The sequence below is a fragment of the Chenopodium album genome, chromosome 23, assembly GCF_948465745.1.
Source record: "Chenopodium album chromosome 23, dcCheAlbu1.1, whole genome shotgun sequence".
NCBI classification, from domain to species: Eukaryota; Viridiplantae; Streptophyta; class Magnoliopsida; order Caryophyllales; family Amaranthaceae; genus Chenopodium; species Chenopodium album.
This window is the reverse complement of record NC_137856.1, coordinates 28,840,874-28,860,762: the sequence shown is the minus strand read 5'-3', so window position 1 is coordinate 28,860,762 and position 19,889 is coordinate 28,840,874. Positions and strand designations below refer to the sequence as shown.

At 35.3% G+C, this 19,889-nt stretch overlaps 1 protein-coding gene and 1 pseudogene across 1 annotated transcript; both read right to left on the bottom strand.

Moving 5' to 3' along the window:
* Nucleotides 1-275: 275 nt before the first annotated feature.
* On the bottom strand, nt 276-4,384 carry LOC145607290 (wall-associated receptor kinase 2 pseudogene; annotated as a pseudogene).
* Nucleotides 4,385-11,349: 6,965 nt separating this feature from the next.
* On the bottom strand, nt 11,350-16,419 carry LOC145609375 (putative wall-associated receptor kinase-like 16). Its single transcript, XM_081664874.1, has 3 exons — nt 15,761-16,419; nt 14,331-14,510; nt 11,350-12,880 (listed from the first exon to the last, which is right to left on the bottom strand). The coding sequence occupies exons 1-3, from the start codon at nt 16,269-16,271 to the stop codon at nt 11,661-11,663; spliced, it is 1,911 nt and encodes a 636-aa protein (XP_081521000.1). The 5' UTR covers nt 16,272-16,419; the 3' UTR covers nt 11,350-11,660.
* Nucleotides 16,420-19,889: the final 3,470 nt, after the last annotated feature.

Sequence of the window (19,889 nt, the reverse complement as noted above, 5' to 3'; positions counted from 1 at the left end):
AGGACACAAATTAAACCACCACTGCACCACAAGCATGAAAACACAATTCAATTAGCTCATTACTTAAGAGATTTTTGATTTCCCATTATTTGATAACATGTATTCATGTACTTGAACTTAAACATAATCAGAAAACTAGAACTTTAAACACATTAAACATCATAAATTCATAACTATATAGATGACTAGCTAGCTAGGTAGAACTTTGTCGAAAATGGCTAAACTTTCCCAATATATTCGTCCTTAAGTATGCCATTGTAGGACAAGCATAAAAATCATCTCCCATTTTCCAAAGGTACCAACTACACAATTCAACCTTGGCTACTTGAAGAGTAGTTCATGTCGTCGTTGTAATAGCCATTGTTGAAATCATGCGCCTCACCAAGCATATATTCACTCTCTCCTTGGAGTAGCATGCCGTTGTTTGACAAATATGGATGAGTAGAAGTCATACCTCTAATCCTTTCTAGTTCTCTTGCAACCTCCTTCATTGTTGGGCGATCTTCTCCTTTAAGTTGTAGGCACCTTCTTGCAAGATTAGCTACTTCCTTAAGCTGCTCGATTGCATCATCACTTACTAATTTTTCATCAAGGATCTCAAACAATCTCTCTTCCCTAATCTTCCTAAGAAAATGTATAGCAAGGCATCTCTCACTCTCTGGCTTAGCATAAGAAATCGCCTTTTCTCTAGTTAGTAACTCAGCAAGAACAACACCAAAGCTATAAACATCGCTCTTATCAGTAAGCTCACCAGTTTGCATGTATTGTGGATCAAGATACCCACATGTTCCTTGAACCATAGTTCCTAACTGCTCTTGATCTACCAGCACTAGCTTAGAAGCTCCAAAATCAGCAACTTTTGCTGTGTACTTATCATCCAAGAGTATGTTTGCAGACTTAATATCTCTGTGAATTATCGGTATAGAAATTGTTGTATGCAAATAGGCCAAGACTTCAGCAACTTGTGCTGCAATTCTTAAACGAATACCCCAAATAAAAAATTCTACTCTTCCTTCATCATGTAAATGATCATGTAATGTACCATTACTTATGAACTCGTAAACAAGTAATGGTACTTCTGTCTCCAAACAACAACCTAAGAGCTTTACCACATTCCTATTGTTGATTTGGGACAATGCAATGACCTCATTTATAAATTGCTCAACTTGGGTGGAATCTACCTTGAGTGACCTTTTGATGGCAACAATTTGGTTGTTTGGTAATTTTCCCTTGAAAACCATGCCAAAACCTCCGCGACCAATGATGTTATTCTCATTATAGTTATCTGTGGCCTCTTGTAGTTGTTCAATTGTAAACATTTTAACTATATTGCTAACTGATACATCTCGTCTTGAAAGTTTTTGTTGTAAAATATGACCACCATTTTGTTGAAAGCATTTTTCCTTCAGTTTTTGGATCTTCTTTTTTCCATGTTGCCAATATAACCAAATTCCAGCCAACAAAGATACAATGATTCCAGCACCAACACCTAAACCACACAAATAATAATCGAAGTGTCAATAAGTTGCATGTCATACACTACTTTTCTTGGTCTCATAAACAAATTTTAAATGATCAAGAAAAACAACTAGTTATATACTTTAACATGGTGGAAATTAAAATGTTGCATTTAAAACAATTACGTGAGTGATAAAACTAGCATGTAGTCATTTTGAACATTTGATTGGTTATATGGAGTGAAAGTAGTGTGGTTATATTAAATGATGATAAGGATATGTAATCAAAAATTAAAAAGACTATATAAATAGAAAAATTAGACCCATGATGACACTTTCAAATTTTCAATTGATGGTACGACCGTACGATGACTACGATCACATATCAATAAAACCAACTCTGGTTGAACATGTCACCGAAGTTTTAATATAATTGTCTTTGTTAGTACTTCTAAGTATATACTCGTAATTAATACAAACATATATATAGCATGAACTATGTTTCCTAAATTCATTAATAGCAGTTTATTTTGTCAACTCCAATCACAGTATATGTCTTTTTTTTTTTTTTTTTTTTTTGAATTTATCTTTTAATCACATCTACAAAATAATAAAATACTTCCTCTAAGGCTCTAACCTTAAATAATTGCCCTTTACTCCTCCATATGCCCATTTCACAAATAATTGTTTTATCATCTTAAACGATTTATTTTCCACACCTCATTCTCGTCATTTTTTAATTGCCCTGTTTTATTATATGTGATGTGAGATTCTCTACTAGCTAAATTTAATTTTTTCTTCATAGTCGACCTATACTTTTTTTCCACGATCTACCTAATAATCTAATATCCTATGCCACCCTAAATGTTACTCTTAATATACTTGCTGACTGCCCAAAGCCCTAAACCTATAAGAAATTAAGAACAATTGTTGAGGATGGATGTATCATATTTTTAACATTTTTCTAATATCACTAAAAATTGTCCTTTAACCACTAAACAATGTAAAATCACTACTATGTTTTTTATCTAAAATATAAATATTAATAAGAATCAATAAGTTGATATTAAGTTTAAGAGAGCCAAATACGTAAGAAGGAAGAAACTTGTGGTACTCACCAAGGATGATTTTCATTGCGAATAACATTCTCTTTCGGATTGCACCACTTCGATCAGCAATGAAAAGACAATGAGCAGATTTTGTGCCATTGCCGACGAAGCCTTTAGGGCAGGTGCATTTGTAACTTCCCGGAATGTTAGTACAATACTCTGGTTTCTCACATGAATTCATTTCACTATCTGCGCATTCGTCGATATCTGTACATATACATACAACATTCAATTAGCTACATTGATATGATATCATGAGCTCAACCTCTTGAATAGTTCAAACAACAATTGTGGTTGTTGTATGATTTTTTATATTTATTAATCAATCTTTATATATATATATTTAGATTTAAGGTCAAATGAGAAGTTTCTTAAAATGAGGATGAGAAGAATTTATTTGCTTAAATTTTCCACCAAACGTGAATATTTTTTTGAATAAACTGTGAAAAAAACTTGACCAGAATTTAATGTGCATGTTTTTTTTGTGCATAATTTTTATACATGAAAAAAAAAGTGGCTGGTCAAAAAAAACATTATGCACATTTAGTATAAAATTTATGTGCATTTAGTTCAAAATATATGCACATTTTTTTTTTGAATGGAAATATATGCACATTTAATCCTTCTCATTCTTTTCACTTTCAGAAACTTCTTCTGGGATCCCAACCCTATATAGAATATGAGAAAACCACTAATCCCTTAATAGATCATCTTGGTTTAAAATTCAAATTCGCTCCTCTTTTTATTCTTAACTTTCTCATATTTTGACAATGACATGTGTTAGGATATTATTAGCTTTCTCATTTCTCATTCTAGCAATTCCGCACATATGCATAATAATAATAAAAAAAAAGGGCCAGGATTACCTTGACAACCGTAGAGATAGGGATTACCCTTGTAGCCAGAGTTACACTGGCAACGGTATCCCCATTCACCAGCAGACGGGTCGTAGCAGGTACTATTTTCCTTACATAGGTAATACTCATTATTCTTTTCAGCTTCTTTACAATCATTTGTTCCAATGGACCAATTATAGACCATTGGCACTTTATAATTAACTAAAGACGTTTCATTTTGTTGTAGAAAGTCTTGAATATGGAAGGGGAATTTATCCTCCTCCACAACATCGTTTGCCACCACAAACGCGGCACTGCACGGATTAAACTTGTTAACTTTGGTATGATTGTTCATACTCAACGCCATTAATCTAATGTCAGTTACTCCGTTTGGAATAGGGACCTCGCAGCAGCCGATTCCGGCGCATTTATCACCCACATCTGCTTTATTAGTGCAACTAGTCACACACCCGGTTCCAAACTCAATAGAACTATTCATCATCATACCAGAGAATAAACCAATGGTGTCGCAACCAATGGCGCCAACAATGTTATGGGACCTTGAGAGAGCAAACCTTGTGATACGAATCCTCGTTTCGAGTCTTATGCTCATCAACCCATCACTACTATAACAAACATATGAGATGTTGTTACTCACCCGGAATTCGCCTTCTAGACTGATTTTTTCGACTTGGATACTACCATCATCGCCATAAGTTGGAATTGGAGGGTTACGATTGGTGTCGCAAGTGATATTGTAGTAGAAGCCGTCTCCGGGGTGGTGGTAGTGGCACTTATCTCCTATTCCGAAAGGATAAGGGATCGTGACGTTGCCACATCTGTCGGGACAACCCGGTAGAGCTAGTTTTTTTGTAGCAGTAACATCTTCACCCACGGTGTTTGCGTGGTGTGGTGATGATATTGATAATACTATTACTACAATTAGTAAAGTATGAGCCAAATTAAAGTTTACTATCCACATTTTAATTTGTTTGTTGAGAAAGTTATGTGATCAACTATTAAATAGAGTATCTTGATTCTTGAAAGTGGGCTTCACTTTTCATAAACAAACAACGGATTTTATATAGCAAGAACAAGAGTATGGCACGTCCTTTTAAAAGACTCGACAAAATAGTAAATAACTAGGTCTTTGTCTAGTTTTAGTACAAGTAATGTACAACTGCTTTACATTTATTATTATGGCCATTTTTTCTTTGTATCGACCTAATTTTTTAATTTCTTACAAAAAAGAAAGTAAAAGTGATATATCTAATTAAAAAAACAGAGTGATGATAACTAATTCCTCTAATTTTTTTTTTGGAAATTTTGCATTAAACCACCTTCTATGACCATATTTTTGTAGGAAACCACCTTATAAAATATTTTACGCAAAAACAAACCTTAATCTAAATTTTTTTTTGCAAGACCACACCTTTGGCCGGAAAACAGACTTTGACCTTGTACTACGGGATTGACCCACCACGTGTCTCGCACGTGACACCCTAAAACCATGCACTAACCAATTTTCCGGCAGCCAACCACTTTCCACAGTTAGCCAACCAATTTCCCCCACCCGCTGCCAGCCCCTGCTTGTTGCCGGCGTTGGCAACCACCTCCCTACCCCTGCGCCGGCGATCTTGCTCCCCTCCTTTTCCCCCAACCCATGAATTCTCTCTCCTCCCCTTCCACCTAACCACCATCACTTCCTTCACTCTCACCACCCGAACCCCGAGATCCACCACCACCCACTTTCCTAAAGCACTGCCCACGAATTCTCTCTCCTCCTCTTCTACCTAAAGCACCATCGCTCGATTTATCCACCTAGACCCACACTCCGCCATTTGTCAACCGCCATGGATGTTGCGCTTCACGAAGGTATGGGAATGGGTTGGGCTTGAGGGTTACGTTGGGTTTAAGGACGGGAATGGGGAAAGGTAGGGGATGTGGTCGCCAGTGACGAAGGAAGGAGGTGGTTGCCGGCCACAGGAAGGGGGAGGGGGTTGGGGGGGGGGGGGAAAGGAGATTTAGTGGTTTTAGGGGGTCATGTGCAAAGCACGTGGTCGAGTCAACCCTGGAAAACAAGGTCAAACTCTATTTTCCGAGGAAAGGTGTGGCCTTGCAAAAAAAAATATAGATTAAGGTGTGTTTTCGTGAACTAAAATTTATAAGGTGGTTTCTTGTAAAAAAGTGGTTATAAAAGGTGGTTTAATGCAAAATTTCCTTTTTTTTTAAGTGTCTAGTTGGAGCTTAGCACACATGCCAATGTAACTTTGACTACTAATAATGTCTTTAACTATTAATAAATGTAATAATAACGTAAAATTGAATGTTAATAATTTATTCATTAAGACGATTCTAATAAATACCCACAAAACTTTTGAATTTTTTATAGGTTTAATTCACAAACATAGTCAAAGTGAATCAAGTGAATTTTGCAAAAAGCCTCTATAGATTAATTAAAAAAACAAAAAAAAAAAAAAAAGTCAAAAGGAAGTATAAATATGGATTTGTTTTAGTACAAACATAGTGTTAGAAGTGGCAAATAGGGTCGTTCAATTTCAAGTAAATGTGGGTTAATTAGGATTTAATTTCTTGTTTGTAGGCTTTTGGTTTAGGTATGGATAAGATGGGTTCCATTAAATTTTGGTCTTAATTTTTCATTTAGTTGGTATCATGGTATGTCGGTTCAGCTGGTCAATTAGTTTTGCGTTGATTTATCAAGTTGATTATGTTTTCATTATTTTTTATGTTTATTCAATCTCATCTGTTTAAATTCAACATTATACATAGCTAGATAATCTGTCTTTGTAAGTTATTGTTGAAAACTTGAAATGAAATAGATAAATCAAGTAATATATACTTCCTATACGCGTCACGGGTCCTAAATTACTCTCTTTGTTTAGTGACTAAGTCCAATTATTCATGTATTGTGTATTCGTGTGATCATCCAATTTTGTACAAATGACGAGCTGTATAAAAAAATTGTAATTGAACATCATAGAACAAGCAATGATTAACCAAAAGTTAGAAATAAGCTCAAAGAAAAAGATAGTTTTTGTATTTTACGACCAAAAAATAATTCACTTTTAAACCTAAACTAGTTTATATCCCGTGTAATACACGATCTTTGACAAAAAATTTATAATGGATTGCAACCTTTAGTTGATTTTACAATAATTTATACTTTTTTTTTTTTTTGAAACAATAATTTATACGAAGTATATATATAAAAAAAGTAATTCAAATGGCATACCATGATTCCAACTAAATAAACGTGTAATATAAATTGACAGGTCTCAAGGCCTGATAAGGTTAAACATCAGGAGCAAAACCCTGCTCCAACACTGCTCTCACAAGCTGAGTTTCTCAGAAGGGATGATATATGCATGCGGAGAATGCAGAAGCATGATCTTAACTCGTAAGACCATAGGTCCATTGTTGTAGAAACTATTTGAAATGCCATAACTAAATTATTGCAATGCATTCAATCATTCATAAACCATATCCAATTTTCCCACAATTTTTCTCTAATAACCTTATACAATAAAGAGCACAACATTAAACTGTATATTGATAATCTAACACCAAAAAAAATTGAATCCTGCAGCAATTTTATGGCAATTTAAGCAAACCCCATCAAAATTTGAATAGTTTAATTATCATCAAACAAATTGCAAATTTATTTTCTTTTAATAATCCAAATTTAATCACCACCCGAAATTAAGCACACCTGTTAAAGGAGGGTGGTCACATGTAATCAAGGAGGCTGCTCAATTCTGCTGATAAAAGAATATTTTGTTGTTGTCCTTTTCTTTGTCTGTTTTTGGTTGTATTTACAGCCGTTATTTTGTAAGTTTCCTAGGAAAGTTCCTTGTAGTGTGGTGTCACTCTGTAAATGGGTGAGCCTCACATATTTAATTATGTAAGATGGTGGGCTGTCTTTTGGCTCAGAATGAATGAATGAATGAAAAAACGGCAGAATGAGCAAACCTAGATATCACTATTTTCATTGCTTTCTCTCAATTTCATCACATCTTTGTCTTCATGGTATCAGAGCCGCAGGCTCAGATCTAGCCGAAAAATAGTTCTTTTTCGCCAAAAAATTATAAATATTGTGTTTTCTTTACATTTCTACCGATAAAGTTTGAATCTTTCATAAATTTTTCACTTGCTCATATTATGCCACCAACAACTATTGATCCTGTTAGCCCACTATACCTTAACCCTTTAGATGGTCAGACATTTGTTGGGATTGAGAAACTTCAGGGATCTTCCAACTTCAGGTCATGGAAGAGATCCATGGAGATTACTCTGTCTACAAAGAGGAAGTATGGGTTTGTCACTAGAACACTAAAGAAAGATATTGATGATGAAGAAGTTAAATCGGAAGCATGGGATACTGTAATAGTATGGTGATTTCATGGATACTTGGATCAGTTTCAGACTCGATCAAGCAATCCATTATGTTTGTCAATAGTTCTTCTCACCAGATCTGGACAGAACTTGAAAGGAGATTTTCTCTCACAAATGGATCTAGGAAATACAAACTCAATAAAGATTTGTATGAGACCAAATTAAAAAACATGGAAAGAGAATCAGTGAATATTATACAAGGATGAAAGCAATATGGGAAGAGCTTGAGTCTCTTCATGCTCTTCCTGCAATCACTAATATCACCTCTGAGGTGAATGCTATTTTGACCATACTAAACAAACAGATGGAAGAGCCGGCACAAGTTCGTTGTTTCAATTTCTGAATGGTCTTGATGAAGAATATGGACCTCAAAGGAGTCAACTTCTCATGATGACTGCTTTGCCCTCAGTTGAGACAACATGTTGTTATTTGGAACAAGAAGAATCACAGAGGAATTTATTCAGCAACATCAAAGAAGAATTAGAGTCCTTGGTAATGTTTAGCAAAGGATCAGGAACACCTTTAGGGGGAGCACCGTTAGGGGGAGCACCTACAGGTGGAGTTGGTGTTGGAAGAAGTTTTGCAACAACCTCAAGTACAGTATGCACAGCTTGTGGAAAACCAAACCACCAGGTAGATCAATACTGGACACTTGTTGGTTACCCAAGCTGGCATCCTAAATATCAGCAAAAGACCTCTAGAACTGCACCTCAGAATGCAAAAGGAAAGTTTGCTCCAAGAAATAACAGCAAATGGGGTGGAAAAAGCAGAAATATGAACAACAGATCTGCAGCAAATGTAACCAGTCTTCAGAGTGAGAGTGGATCAAGCACAATCTCATCAAATCCATTCACAACTCAGCAGATTGAAGCACTGTGTTGAGAATGCTCCCTAGACAGACACTTGGTGATGCAGATGATGATGTTGAGAACAGTTATGCAGGTATGGTGTCATGTCACTTTGCTGATTCCATTGGAAATGAGTGGATTATTGATTCTGGTGCCTCTGATCACATGACTGTCTATTTGAATATTATGCATGATGTTGAAAAAAGTAGAAATAGCCCTCAAATTAATCTTCCTACTGGTTAAACTGCAACTATCTCTTATTTTAGGGAATGTGAACCAAGGAAATAATCTTACTCTGAAGCATGTTCTGTATGTTCCTAGATTTAAACATAACTTGATTTCCTTAAACAAGTTGATGTGTGATTCTCACAGTAAAGTTCTTTTCTATCCCAAATACTGCATCATACAAGACCTAGAGTCTAATATTGTTAAAGAAATAAGAAGAATGAAATCTGGTCTATACTATATGGAAAATAGACCACTTGAGGATGTTGTGAATCAACTTAAAACTCAAATTTGCAAGAAATATTTGAGTGTAGGGAGAATGGCTATGGCTGTAAATAGCTACAGGAGTGTGCCAATTGTGATGACAAATGTCCCAAAGTTCAATAACAGGACACTTTGGCATCACAGACTGGGACATGCTCCAATGAAAAGGATTGAAAAAATTCATGAGCTGAAGGGTATGAATGAAGGAAGTGGAGAAGTATGTTTGACTTTTCCTTTAGCCAAATTCACTAAACTCCCTTATGGTGTGAGTGAATCAAGAGCAAAAGAAGCATTTGAATTGATTCACATTGATACTTGGGGACCACATAGAGTCTGCACAAAAGGAATTGAAAGTATAAATACTTTCTTACCATTGTTGATGATCACTCAAGAATGACTTGGGTAAATCTCATGGTCCAGAAATCTGATGCATACATAGTCCTTGAAAACTTTGTGAAAATGGTGGAGACTCGGTATGGCAAAAAGGTGAAAAGACTCAGATCAAACAATGCTCCTGAATTTGAAGATCAGAAATGCACACCTCTCTATGAGAAGCTTGGGATTGTTCGTCAAACCTCATGTGTAGAGAGGCCTCAGCAGAATGGTAGGGCAGATTGAAAGCATAAGAATATTCTAGAAATGGGAAGAGCTCTAAGGTTTCAAGCATGGCTTCCTGTAAAGTGTTGGGGTGATTGTATTCATACTGTTGTGCACATCACCAACAGATTACCATCTGTTGTCTCAAAAGATAAGAGTCCATATGAGGTCCTCAGTAATAAGAGACATGCGTATGAAGAATTGAGGACTTTTGGTTGTCTTGCTATGGCATGTACCCCAAGTTTATGACAAACTTCCTTTTACTTTTACTTGCAACACACCTTTTAGGCACGCAGTTTTAGGAGATGATTAGTGTGGGTAAACGAGCGACTTTATCAATATAATTTTTACACGAAGATTAGAATAGGGTTAAGTATCATTTGTAAAAATTATAATGAATAATTTATCCGTTTACATTACATAAACCCGACCTCCAAACACGTGCCACAAGACTGTGTTGCAAGTAAAAAGAAACGGAGGAAGTAGCTTATACTAGAACAATAGCCACTAATTTATCATTTTCCTCCTAAAACCCTTCATTTTTCCTCATAAAATAATCCCTACCTTTTTTAGCCCATCATCACTTTAAATTTTAGGGGAAAAAAATTATTTATACAAAAAAAACTCTTTTACCTCATTTTACGAAATATTTCATACTCATCTAATTTGTAAAATAGTTAAAATGTCATTTCAACGCACTCTTAACATATAGATATAGGTGTTATTTGACCGGTCTTTCATGAGTACGTAAGGATTTAAGTCAGTTAACACAACCAATGGACGTGTAAAATTGTAATTCAAGGAAATGTCTATGTATCATGCGTATGGTACACTTGAAAAGAACCGTTGACCTCTAAGTGTTGATGATGACTTAAACAAACTCATGCGTTTAGCTAACAAGTTTGTAAGTTGTTTAGATTGTAGTTCGTAGTATGTCATTTCAAAATAGTTCAAGCTTGAAGTATTTATACAACATATTTAAAAGTAAGTATGATAATACAAACCTCCTAAACCTAAGGAAACAAATATAACTATTATTATTTCATGCAAGCGAGTGTATCATGTGCATGGTCACCTGATAGAACATTACCTAATAATAAAAGAACATAATATATAAATAAAAGAACATTACCTATAAAGAAAAGACCATAACTGAACATTAATTATAAATAATGAAAAATGCTACTACCCAAACCCATGGAAGAAAATGATGAACAACAATGGTAGTGCCAAAAATTCAAATTAAACAATCAAGTAATTTTATGATAATAAATAAAGCTTCATATGAACTACAAATAGCATCACAAAACACAAAATATAGGTAAAAAGAACAAGCATAGAGCTCACCATTGAAGCACAACCTAGGGTTCATATTCATGAAATTGAACAAAGATGGACGAAAAAAGAGAAATCATATCTCAAATGAGTAGGAAACCCTTGAAAAATGAATTAATAGTGGAAATCAAACAAGTAGAATACTCAGTTGCAAGTTCTTTAGCCAACAAAAATACCCAAAATTCTTAAAACATCAAAAATCCAAAAATTTGGTTGTGAAATTCGGAATTTGGAGTGTTAAATCTAGTAAAAATGTGTTTGTGAGTGATGAATTAAGCATATAAAAAACTATAAAAATCAAGACATAAAATGAAAGAAGAAGTTAAAGGGAGAAGAGAGAGAGGGTATCGAAGATAGAGAATGAATAGATAAAATGAACATTACATATGAAATAATGAACATTACATATAAATTTCTTCAAAAAAAAAAAAAAAAAAAAAAACCTTAAGTTTGTCCCAATGTTCTTTATTTATATGTGATGTACTTCCTGGTGTACCATGCACATGGTACACCCCCTCTACATACTATACTACCCCCTCAACAAGTATTCCATTGTATGTAGATCAAGTATAGTGATCATCTCCCATCATCCAAAGGCACCAAGTGCACAACTCTACTTTGGCTGCTTGATGAGTAGCTCATGCCATCGTAGCCATAGCCATTGTTGATGCAATCGTGGGCCTCACCAAGCAAATATTCACTCTCTTCATTTTGGAGTAGCACGCTATTGTTTGACAACCATGGATGAGTAGTCATACATCTAATCCTCTCTAGCTCTCTTGCAACCTCTTTCATTGTTGGGCGATCCTCTCCTATAAGTTTCAAGCACCTCCTTGCAAGATTAGCAACTTCCTTAAGCTGCTCAATTGCACCATTACTTACAATTTTTTCATCAAAAATCTCAAACAAACGATCTTCCTTAAATTTCCTAAGAAAGAAAACAGCAAGGCATCTCTCATTTTCAGGCTTAGCATAAGACATCGCCTTCTCTCTAGTTAGTAGCTCGACAAGAACAACACCAAAGCTATAAACATCGCTCTTATCAGTTAACTCACCAGTTTGCATGTACTCTGGATCTAGATAACCACATGTCCCTTGAACCATAGTTCCTAACTGCTCTTGATCTACCGGAGCTAGCTTAGAAGCTCCAAAATCAGCAACTTTTGCTACGCACTTATCATCCAAGAGTATGTTCGCAGACTTAATATCTCTGTGAATTATCGGTATAGATATTGTATTGTGCAAATAAGCCAAGACCTCGGCAACTTCTGCTGCAATTCTTAAGCGAACATCCCAAATAAATGATAACAATTTTTCCTCATCATGCAAATGATCATGCAATGTACCATTACTAATAAATTCATATACGAGCAAAGGTACCTCCGTCTCCAAGCAACAACCTAAGAGCTTTACCACATTCTTATTGTTGATTTGTGACAAGGCAACAACCTCGTTTATGAATTGTCCAACCTGTGTAGAATCTACTTTAAGGGACTTTTTGATGGCGACTACTTGGTTGTTTGGTAGTATTCCTTTATAAACCATGCCAAAACCTCCGCGACCAATGATGCTACTATCACTATAGTTATCTGTGGCCTTCTTAAGTTGTTCAATTGTAAACATCCTAACCATACTACCAAGGGATGATACATCTCGCCCTGAAAGTTTTTGCAGTAAAATATGACCACCATTTTGTTGAAAGCATTTCTCCCTCAATTTTTGGATCTCTTTGTTTCCATGTTGCCAATGGAACCAAAAGCCAGCCAACAAAAAAGCAATGACTCCACCGCCGACACCTGAACAATTATCTTGCACAATTAATGCTTAAGGGTTTAATGTAAAGCAAGCATGTACTATGTAGCTTAGTTATCATTTACATTACTCGTAGTATTTTAATTTACATGCGAGAAACTCACTAAAACTCACAAGTGAGGTTTTTTTTTTTTTTTTTTTTTTTTGTTCCTTCTGTTTGTTTAGAGTGCCACCAGGGCATGCAGATAAAGAATCAATCCTAAAATCTTTGAAAATCAGTAAGGGAGTTTTTAGATGTGTTCTATTTACATGATTTTCACTTAAATTATGTGAACTTTTTATCTTATCTAAACTTATAATAACTTATTTGTATTTTTACTTGGGGGGTAACCCTTCATCAGAATTTATTTTTTTCAGTGTAAACTTATCTGAATTTATTACACCTGAAATAAGTGAAAATAAGGTGAATAGAACAGATCCTAAGCTATCCGTTGCTCAAAGTAAGTTTCTTCCTAAACACAAGCAATAATGTAAATCTTATACTTCGTATTTCTTATGCATTCTATCTTATTCATACTTACCTCCTTTTTTAGTTGGCATGTACTCCTTTTTAGGAATTTTATTTTCAATTGACACGTTTTGTTTTTGGGTATAGTAAGTTTTATACCTTGCATTAACTAGCTAGCTTAGTGTACCTCACTTGTTTTATCATTCTTTCTTCTCTCCTTAATATGTGTACTTAAATTATTGAACGCGTCAATTAAATAAAAACGGATGAAATAATTTTGTAAAAAAAGTTATCATATCGACGCTAAAATGAATGACAATAGAATAGGACAGAAACAAATTTTGTTGACCCTGTCAATGAAGGAATTTGGGAAAAATTCAACATACTAGTAGAAAAGAAGAAAAATCAACGGAGGAATACGGAGGAATTGACTAGAAATGATATCGACATATAAAAAGCCAATAATGGATGGAGGAAATTAAAGTTGCGTAAACATAATAATATTAATTGCTAGATAACCACCTCAACCAAAAGCTAAAGCTTATAATTAAGGCCCAATGAATAAACTTATTACTCCGTACAATTTACAATCAATAAACTTATCATCAATGAAGAAGAGTGTTTCAAAAAACTAATATCAATATAATGAAGAATGTAGGTTTCTTTTTCCCTCTTTCCCTCACAGCATCACCAATACAACTTCACCATTACCACCACCACCACCACCTCACCACCACCCTCATCAACACCAACTCACCGCGGTGTGTTCTTATAAAAAAGAAAAATAAATAAGGTGGTTTTGTACAAAAAAAAAAAAAGAGGTTCGTTTTTGGCAAATTATATTACAAAAATAATGGTTAATGTATTAATGTACTCCATACTCCGTATATAATAAACTTTGATGGACTATAGATGTTAGAAGGGACTGAATTCATTGAATGTAAAAGAAAGTAGGAGGATGATCGAAGTAAGTAACATATACTCACCAAGTATGATTACAGATTCCAGTGAAAGTAATACTTTCTTTTGGATTTTGATACAAGGACTTTCCTTTGTGCCATTGCCGTTGAAGCTTTGCGGACATGCACAATAATAACGTCCAGGGGTGTTGTGACAATACTCTTGTTTCTCACAAGAATGAAAATTGGCCGCACATTCATTAATATCTGAATAAACAAATAACCAAAATTGTCAATGTCCGCTCACAACGAGTACATAAGTAACCAAAATACTACCTCTGTTAATTATTTTGTGAAACTTTGAATATCAAATATTCCAAAGTTGCACATAATAATTAGGAAAAATTATAAATAATGATCCCAACTTTGCTCCATTTTCTTTTAATAATCCCAACTTTGGATTATTCTTGAATAATCCCAATTTTGGGGTTGTTTACTTTCTTCAATCCCTTTTACCGGTCGAAAAGGTTATTTCTTTTTTTTTTTTCTTCATAAAGAACACATGTTGAGATCTAATTAGCCACCACCACTTCCTTGACCAGCCATAAATTAATAATAAATAAAAATTAAAAAAAATAGAAAACCCAACCCCCACCACTTCCTTGACCAACCACAGCCCCACCAACAAGATTCCGGCCACCCTAACTTTTGACACTCGACGCCGGCCACCCAACCCCTAACGTTCGACGCCGAACGACCACCACTGCCCTTCTCTCCCTCACGCTGGTAAACCACAACCAGGAACCTTAATTAACGCCGGCTGGCAGCCCCCAACCCCTCTATTCCCCCTCCCATGGGCCGATTTCCCCTATCCCCCCGCGCTAGCTTCCCCTCTCCCTCTGCACCTGTGATCCGACCCACCCACTCAACGCCTCCCTTCCCTCGTTTTCAGACTCTCCCTCAACATCAAATCTCCCACTTTCGAAAACCCCCAAACACCCTTCCCCACCATCAAAAACCCTAGCCGCTACGGTTTCGTGGTGGACGAGGGGCAGTTTGGAGTTTTTGGGAGTGGGGGAGGGGTTTGCTTGGTGTTGCGTGGGGAAATGGCTGAATGGAAGAATGGAAGGGGGGAAATCGGCGACGTCGGTGAGGAATGCAGCGGCAGCCTGGGTAATGGTGGGGTTAAGGTGGGCCGGTGGGGGGAAAGGGAGGAGTGCGGGTGGTGTTAACAGTTTAGTGGTTTTTTTTAAAAAAAAAAAAAAAAAAATTGGGAGCAATCAGGGCTTGACACATGTCAAGTGACCTGATATAATAGGTCATTGATTTTTGTTGACAGGTTTGGGATTGAAGAAAGTAAACAACCCCCAAAGTTAGGATTATTCCAAATTAAGCCAAAGTTGGGATTATTAAAAGAAAATTGAGTAAAGTTGGGATTATTATTTACAAATTTTCCTAATAATTAACAGAGGTAGTATTTAATTCACGAATGAAGTTGATAGGATAAGTTGGATCACCTTGACAATCATGAAGGTAGGGATTAATACCAGTGAATCCAGGTTTGCACTCGCACCGGTAACCCCATTGTCCTGGCAACTGATCAACACACACGGTGTTACCCTTGCATAACAATGGCTCCCCAGCTGCTTGTGCGATTTTGCAATCTTTTGTACCAATTGACCAATTATATACCATTGGATACAATAACTCACTAGCATTTTTGAAGTACGAGACATCGTTTTTAAGAATAGATTGAATAGAGAAGGGCATTTCAGAATTTTTTCGTTGAAGCTGATCCTTAGCCACCACAAACGCCACGCTGCACGGATTGTAACCTAGTACATATTTGTGGTTCGACATACTACCAGCTTCTAATGTAATATTGGTTACTCCGTTTGGAATGGAGGCCAGGCAGCAACCGATGCCTTCGCATTTATTGCTGATATACGATTGGTTAGCGCACCCAGTTATACACCCTGATAGAAACCCACCTGTATTATTCATCATTGTTCCTAAAAACACAGCCATGGTATCGCACCCAATGGCACCGGCTACGTTTTGGGTTGTCGATAGAGCAAATCTTGTGACACTAATCCAGGATTTTAGATTATGGAATTTTGTTCCTGAACTATCAAAACACAAATATGCAATGCTGTTGCTTACCCTGAATTCGCCGTCTAGAGTGATTTTTACTACCTTAGTAGCACCATAAGTTGGAAACGGGGGGACCGTTGTGTCGTTGCAAGTGATATTGTAGAATATGCCCTCAGTATGGGGATTACCGTAGTGGCACTTATCCCCTATGCCGAAAGGATAGGGGATGTCGACGTCGCCACATTTGTCAGGACAACTAGGAAGGGCTATTTCTGAGTTTGTAACAGATGCAACTTCTTGGCCTATAGTTTGATGTGGTGAATACAACAATGTTGCTACAACGATTAGCAACAAAGAAATACCCCAACCAAATTCCCCTTTCAACATCTTTTTGTGATTATTTTTGTAAAACAAATATTTGTTGCAAAACAGAACAGAAGCAAAGAAAGAACTAAGAGAAACAGTTGATTTTCATTATTGGAGGTGTAAAGCTTGCTTTAATACATTTTACAAGAAGAAGAAGAGCTAGGAAAACGAGAGATAGAAGTAAATTGAATGACTAAAAGAAACTAGTACAGTAGGAGGTTATATGCTGCTCTCACATTTAGTACAACCCCAACTAACTAACTTGTGCATTAAAACAGAAATATCAAAATTATCCTAACCAACTTGTTGACGTGTACTCAAGTTGTTATAAAGTATGCTGACTCATTAGCTTGAATTTTGAATATAATTCACAATAATAAACTCATGAGTGTATTTTCACTTTCAGATCATAGAACTTAAGAATAAAATTAGTATGTCAGTCAAGAAGTGTAGTATCTTAAAATCATGTGACTGAGGGGGGGTCAAGATGAACTTGTCAACTGTCCTTTGCACCGCGTCAACTAAGTCCAGGTCTATAGTTTCTCTACTCTAAAGTTCGAAAAAGAAAATTATTGACTTAGTTACCGAAATTGCTTTACACTTAGGCCTAGTTCAATTCACCTTACAAAAAAATTTAGTAAAATAAGTTCAGTTCAGTAAAAATTAGTAATTTTAATGAAAAAATATAATAATAAAAAAAAATCAGTAAAAATAATGTCAATAAGGCAAAAATAATTTCACTTCAATAAAACTAATTCAGTTCAACAAAATAAGGTGAAGTGAATGAGATCTTACTAGGGCTATTCTTTACTTTTGTTTTGTTCTGAGTTTTTAATTTTTGTTTCTTTTTTAAGGAGCTTTTGACTTTACCACCAAAAAAATCAAGAAATACCACCAAAACTTTTAAAAGTTTTATTTTACCACCAAATAAAATTCTATAAATTGTTTTTTACCACCTACAGTTAAGAAAACTGTTAAATCTAAAGGTTTTTTTTAAAAAAAATCTTCGATTTCGTGCGCAAAACATGTTCTTCATAGGTTTAGGGGGCCATTTTGGCCCTTAGGATCCCATTCAATTTGAGGTCAAAATTGACAAAAAATGATCGAAAATACCTCTTTTTGCATGTTTCACGCAAATCGAGGTATTTTAAACACGCAAAACGAGGCATTTTAGATAATTTTTTGTCAATTCTGACCTCTAATTTTTACAGGAGTAAATGCCCCCCAAAACCACTAAATACCATGTGTTCGACACGAAAATTAAACAATCTAATCCGTTAGATTTTTGATGACAGGTGGTTAAAAATAATTTTTTATTTTTTATTTGGTGGTAAAATAAAACTTTTAAAAGTTTTGGTGTTAAAAAACAATTTTCCATGATTTATTTGGTGGTAAAAGTCAAAAAATCTTTGTTTTCAAAACCTGTCAATAATTTTTATATGCAGCTAGCTATACCGTATAGCTAACTACCATTGGTTAACTGCCATTGGTTACGCTGCTACGTTATTGTAATAGAGTTTACCCTATTAAAGTGATAGGTGTTACTTAACAATATAGTTATTTAAGGGTTACTCAATAAGTAAAATTTTAAAAATGATTACTCTATTAGTATAATCGATATTGCTACTTTTTTTTTTGGTAAAGTTTTGGGTGAGACGGACTCACGTGAGTCCACTATCATGTTTTTGGTGTTGCGGGTCTCGCGATCGGGTTTAGTTAGCCCGCGCCTTTTTATTGGACTTTTGTTATTGAGCCCGGTCTCACGTGAGCCCGGTCTCACACAAAACCTTTTGTTTTTTTTTCGGACGGCCACTCGATATGCATGCCCAGCAGCACAAAAAACAAGTTGATTTTCCATAATACGATACCACAAAAAGCGCATTGGTTCCTACTTGATTTTGCTAGGTCGATACTCCGTAGCTCCATTATGTATCAACTTTATCCATCGGAATATTGCAACATTATTTGCATTTTTGCACTATTTACACACTCCTCTTCATTTACATTTCTATATTTTATTAGTATTTAAAAACACAAACCACAAATTTTTCATATGACACATGACATCACAATTCACAAGTCACTCATCACCCCATATGCCACATGTCACTACTCTTAATATGTATGTTTAAGTCTTTATGCATTCTACAACTTGCAAATTCAAGTAAGAAAATGAAGTGTTCATTTCCACCATAATAAAATAATGTTCAAGTAATTAGTACACATTACATAAACATATGAATTATTATAAAAATTGTCTTTTCATATCCTAGACTTTAAATATAATTTCAACTAATATGTCATTTCATATCCCACATTCTACATGTATATATATCTAACTCAATTTCTTCATGTTCTTTCACAGTTCTACCCTCACTCTTTTTTTCTTTTAAGTTTTAGAAAAGAAACAATTACTTTGTATAAAAGCATACCTACATATGAATATAATTAACTCAAGTAATAACCCGTGCATTAAACGGGCCAAAAAGCTAGTTGTACTTCATACGTAAATAAACAAAAGATAAATCTATATAACAACTATGTTGTTAGATTTGTTTCAATTTATACTTTTATTTCATATCTAATCTCATGGCAATAAAAAAAATTCTGACACTGAGTTGTAAAATCAAAAGTTTAGTAGTCACGGGTAGAGGCGTAGAGCTGTCAATTTGGCTAAATGGGTCAGGTTTGGGTTGAATTTGTGTGGGTCAAGTCAACTTGGGTCAGGTCAATTTGGGTTAATATCGTAACCTATGCGGGTCGGGTTTGGCTTGGGTCATGTTTGAGTCGGGTCACATCGAGTCATACATCTTATCGGGTTTGGGTCGGTTATAGGTCAGGTCAATATTATGTCGGGTTACATTTGGGTCGGGTGAATAATAAGTCGAGTTTAATTCGGGTTTTAACGGGATAGTTAAAACGAGTTAGGATCATTCTCGGGTTTGGTTCAAATGATCAATAATTTCCAGGTTATAATCAGGTCGGGTCATTTCTAGATTCAATCATGCTCGGCTTAGGGTCTCAAATATTAGGTTAATTAATCTGGGTCTCGGGTTGATTTCAGGTCGGGTCATATCAGGTTCGGGTACATTTTTTAGGTCGGTTTGTTAACAGTTCATGGAATGAATGACGTTCACGTTTAATCAGTATCAATTTCTTTATTTATTGTAAGTGAGATAATTTTAG

Excerpts from the sequence above, each read along its gene's own strand:
- LOC145609375 (XM_081664874.1), bottom strand. The coding sequence starts at position 16,271 with ATGGCTGTGTTTTTAGGAACAATGATGAATAATACAGGTGGGTTTCTA. Across the intron at positions 14,511-15,760 it reads CTACCTTCATGATTGTCAAG|ATATTAATGAATGTGCGGCC; the intron begins GTGATCCAACTT and ends TTGTTTATTCAG. Across the intron at positions 12,881-14,330 it reads GGAATCTGTAATCATACTTG|GTGTCGGCGGTGGAGTCATT; the intron begins GTGAGTATATGT and ends ATAATTGTTCAG.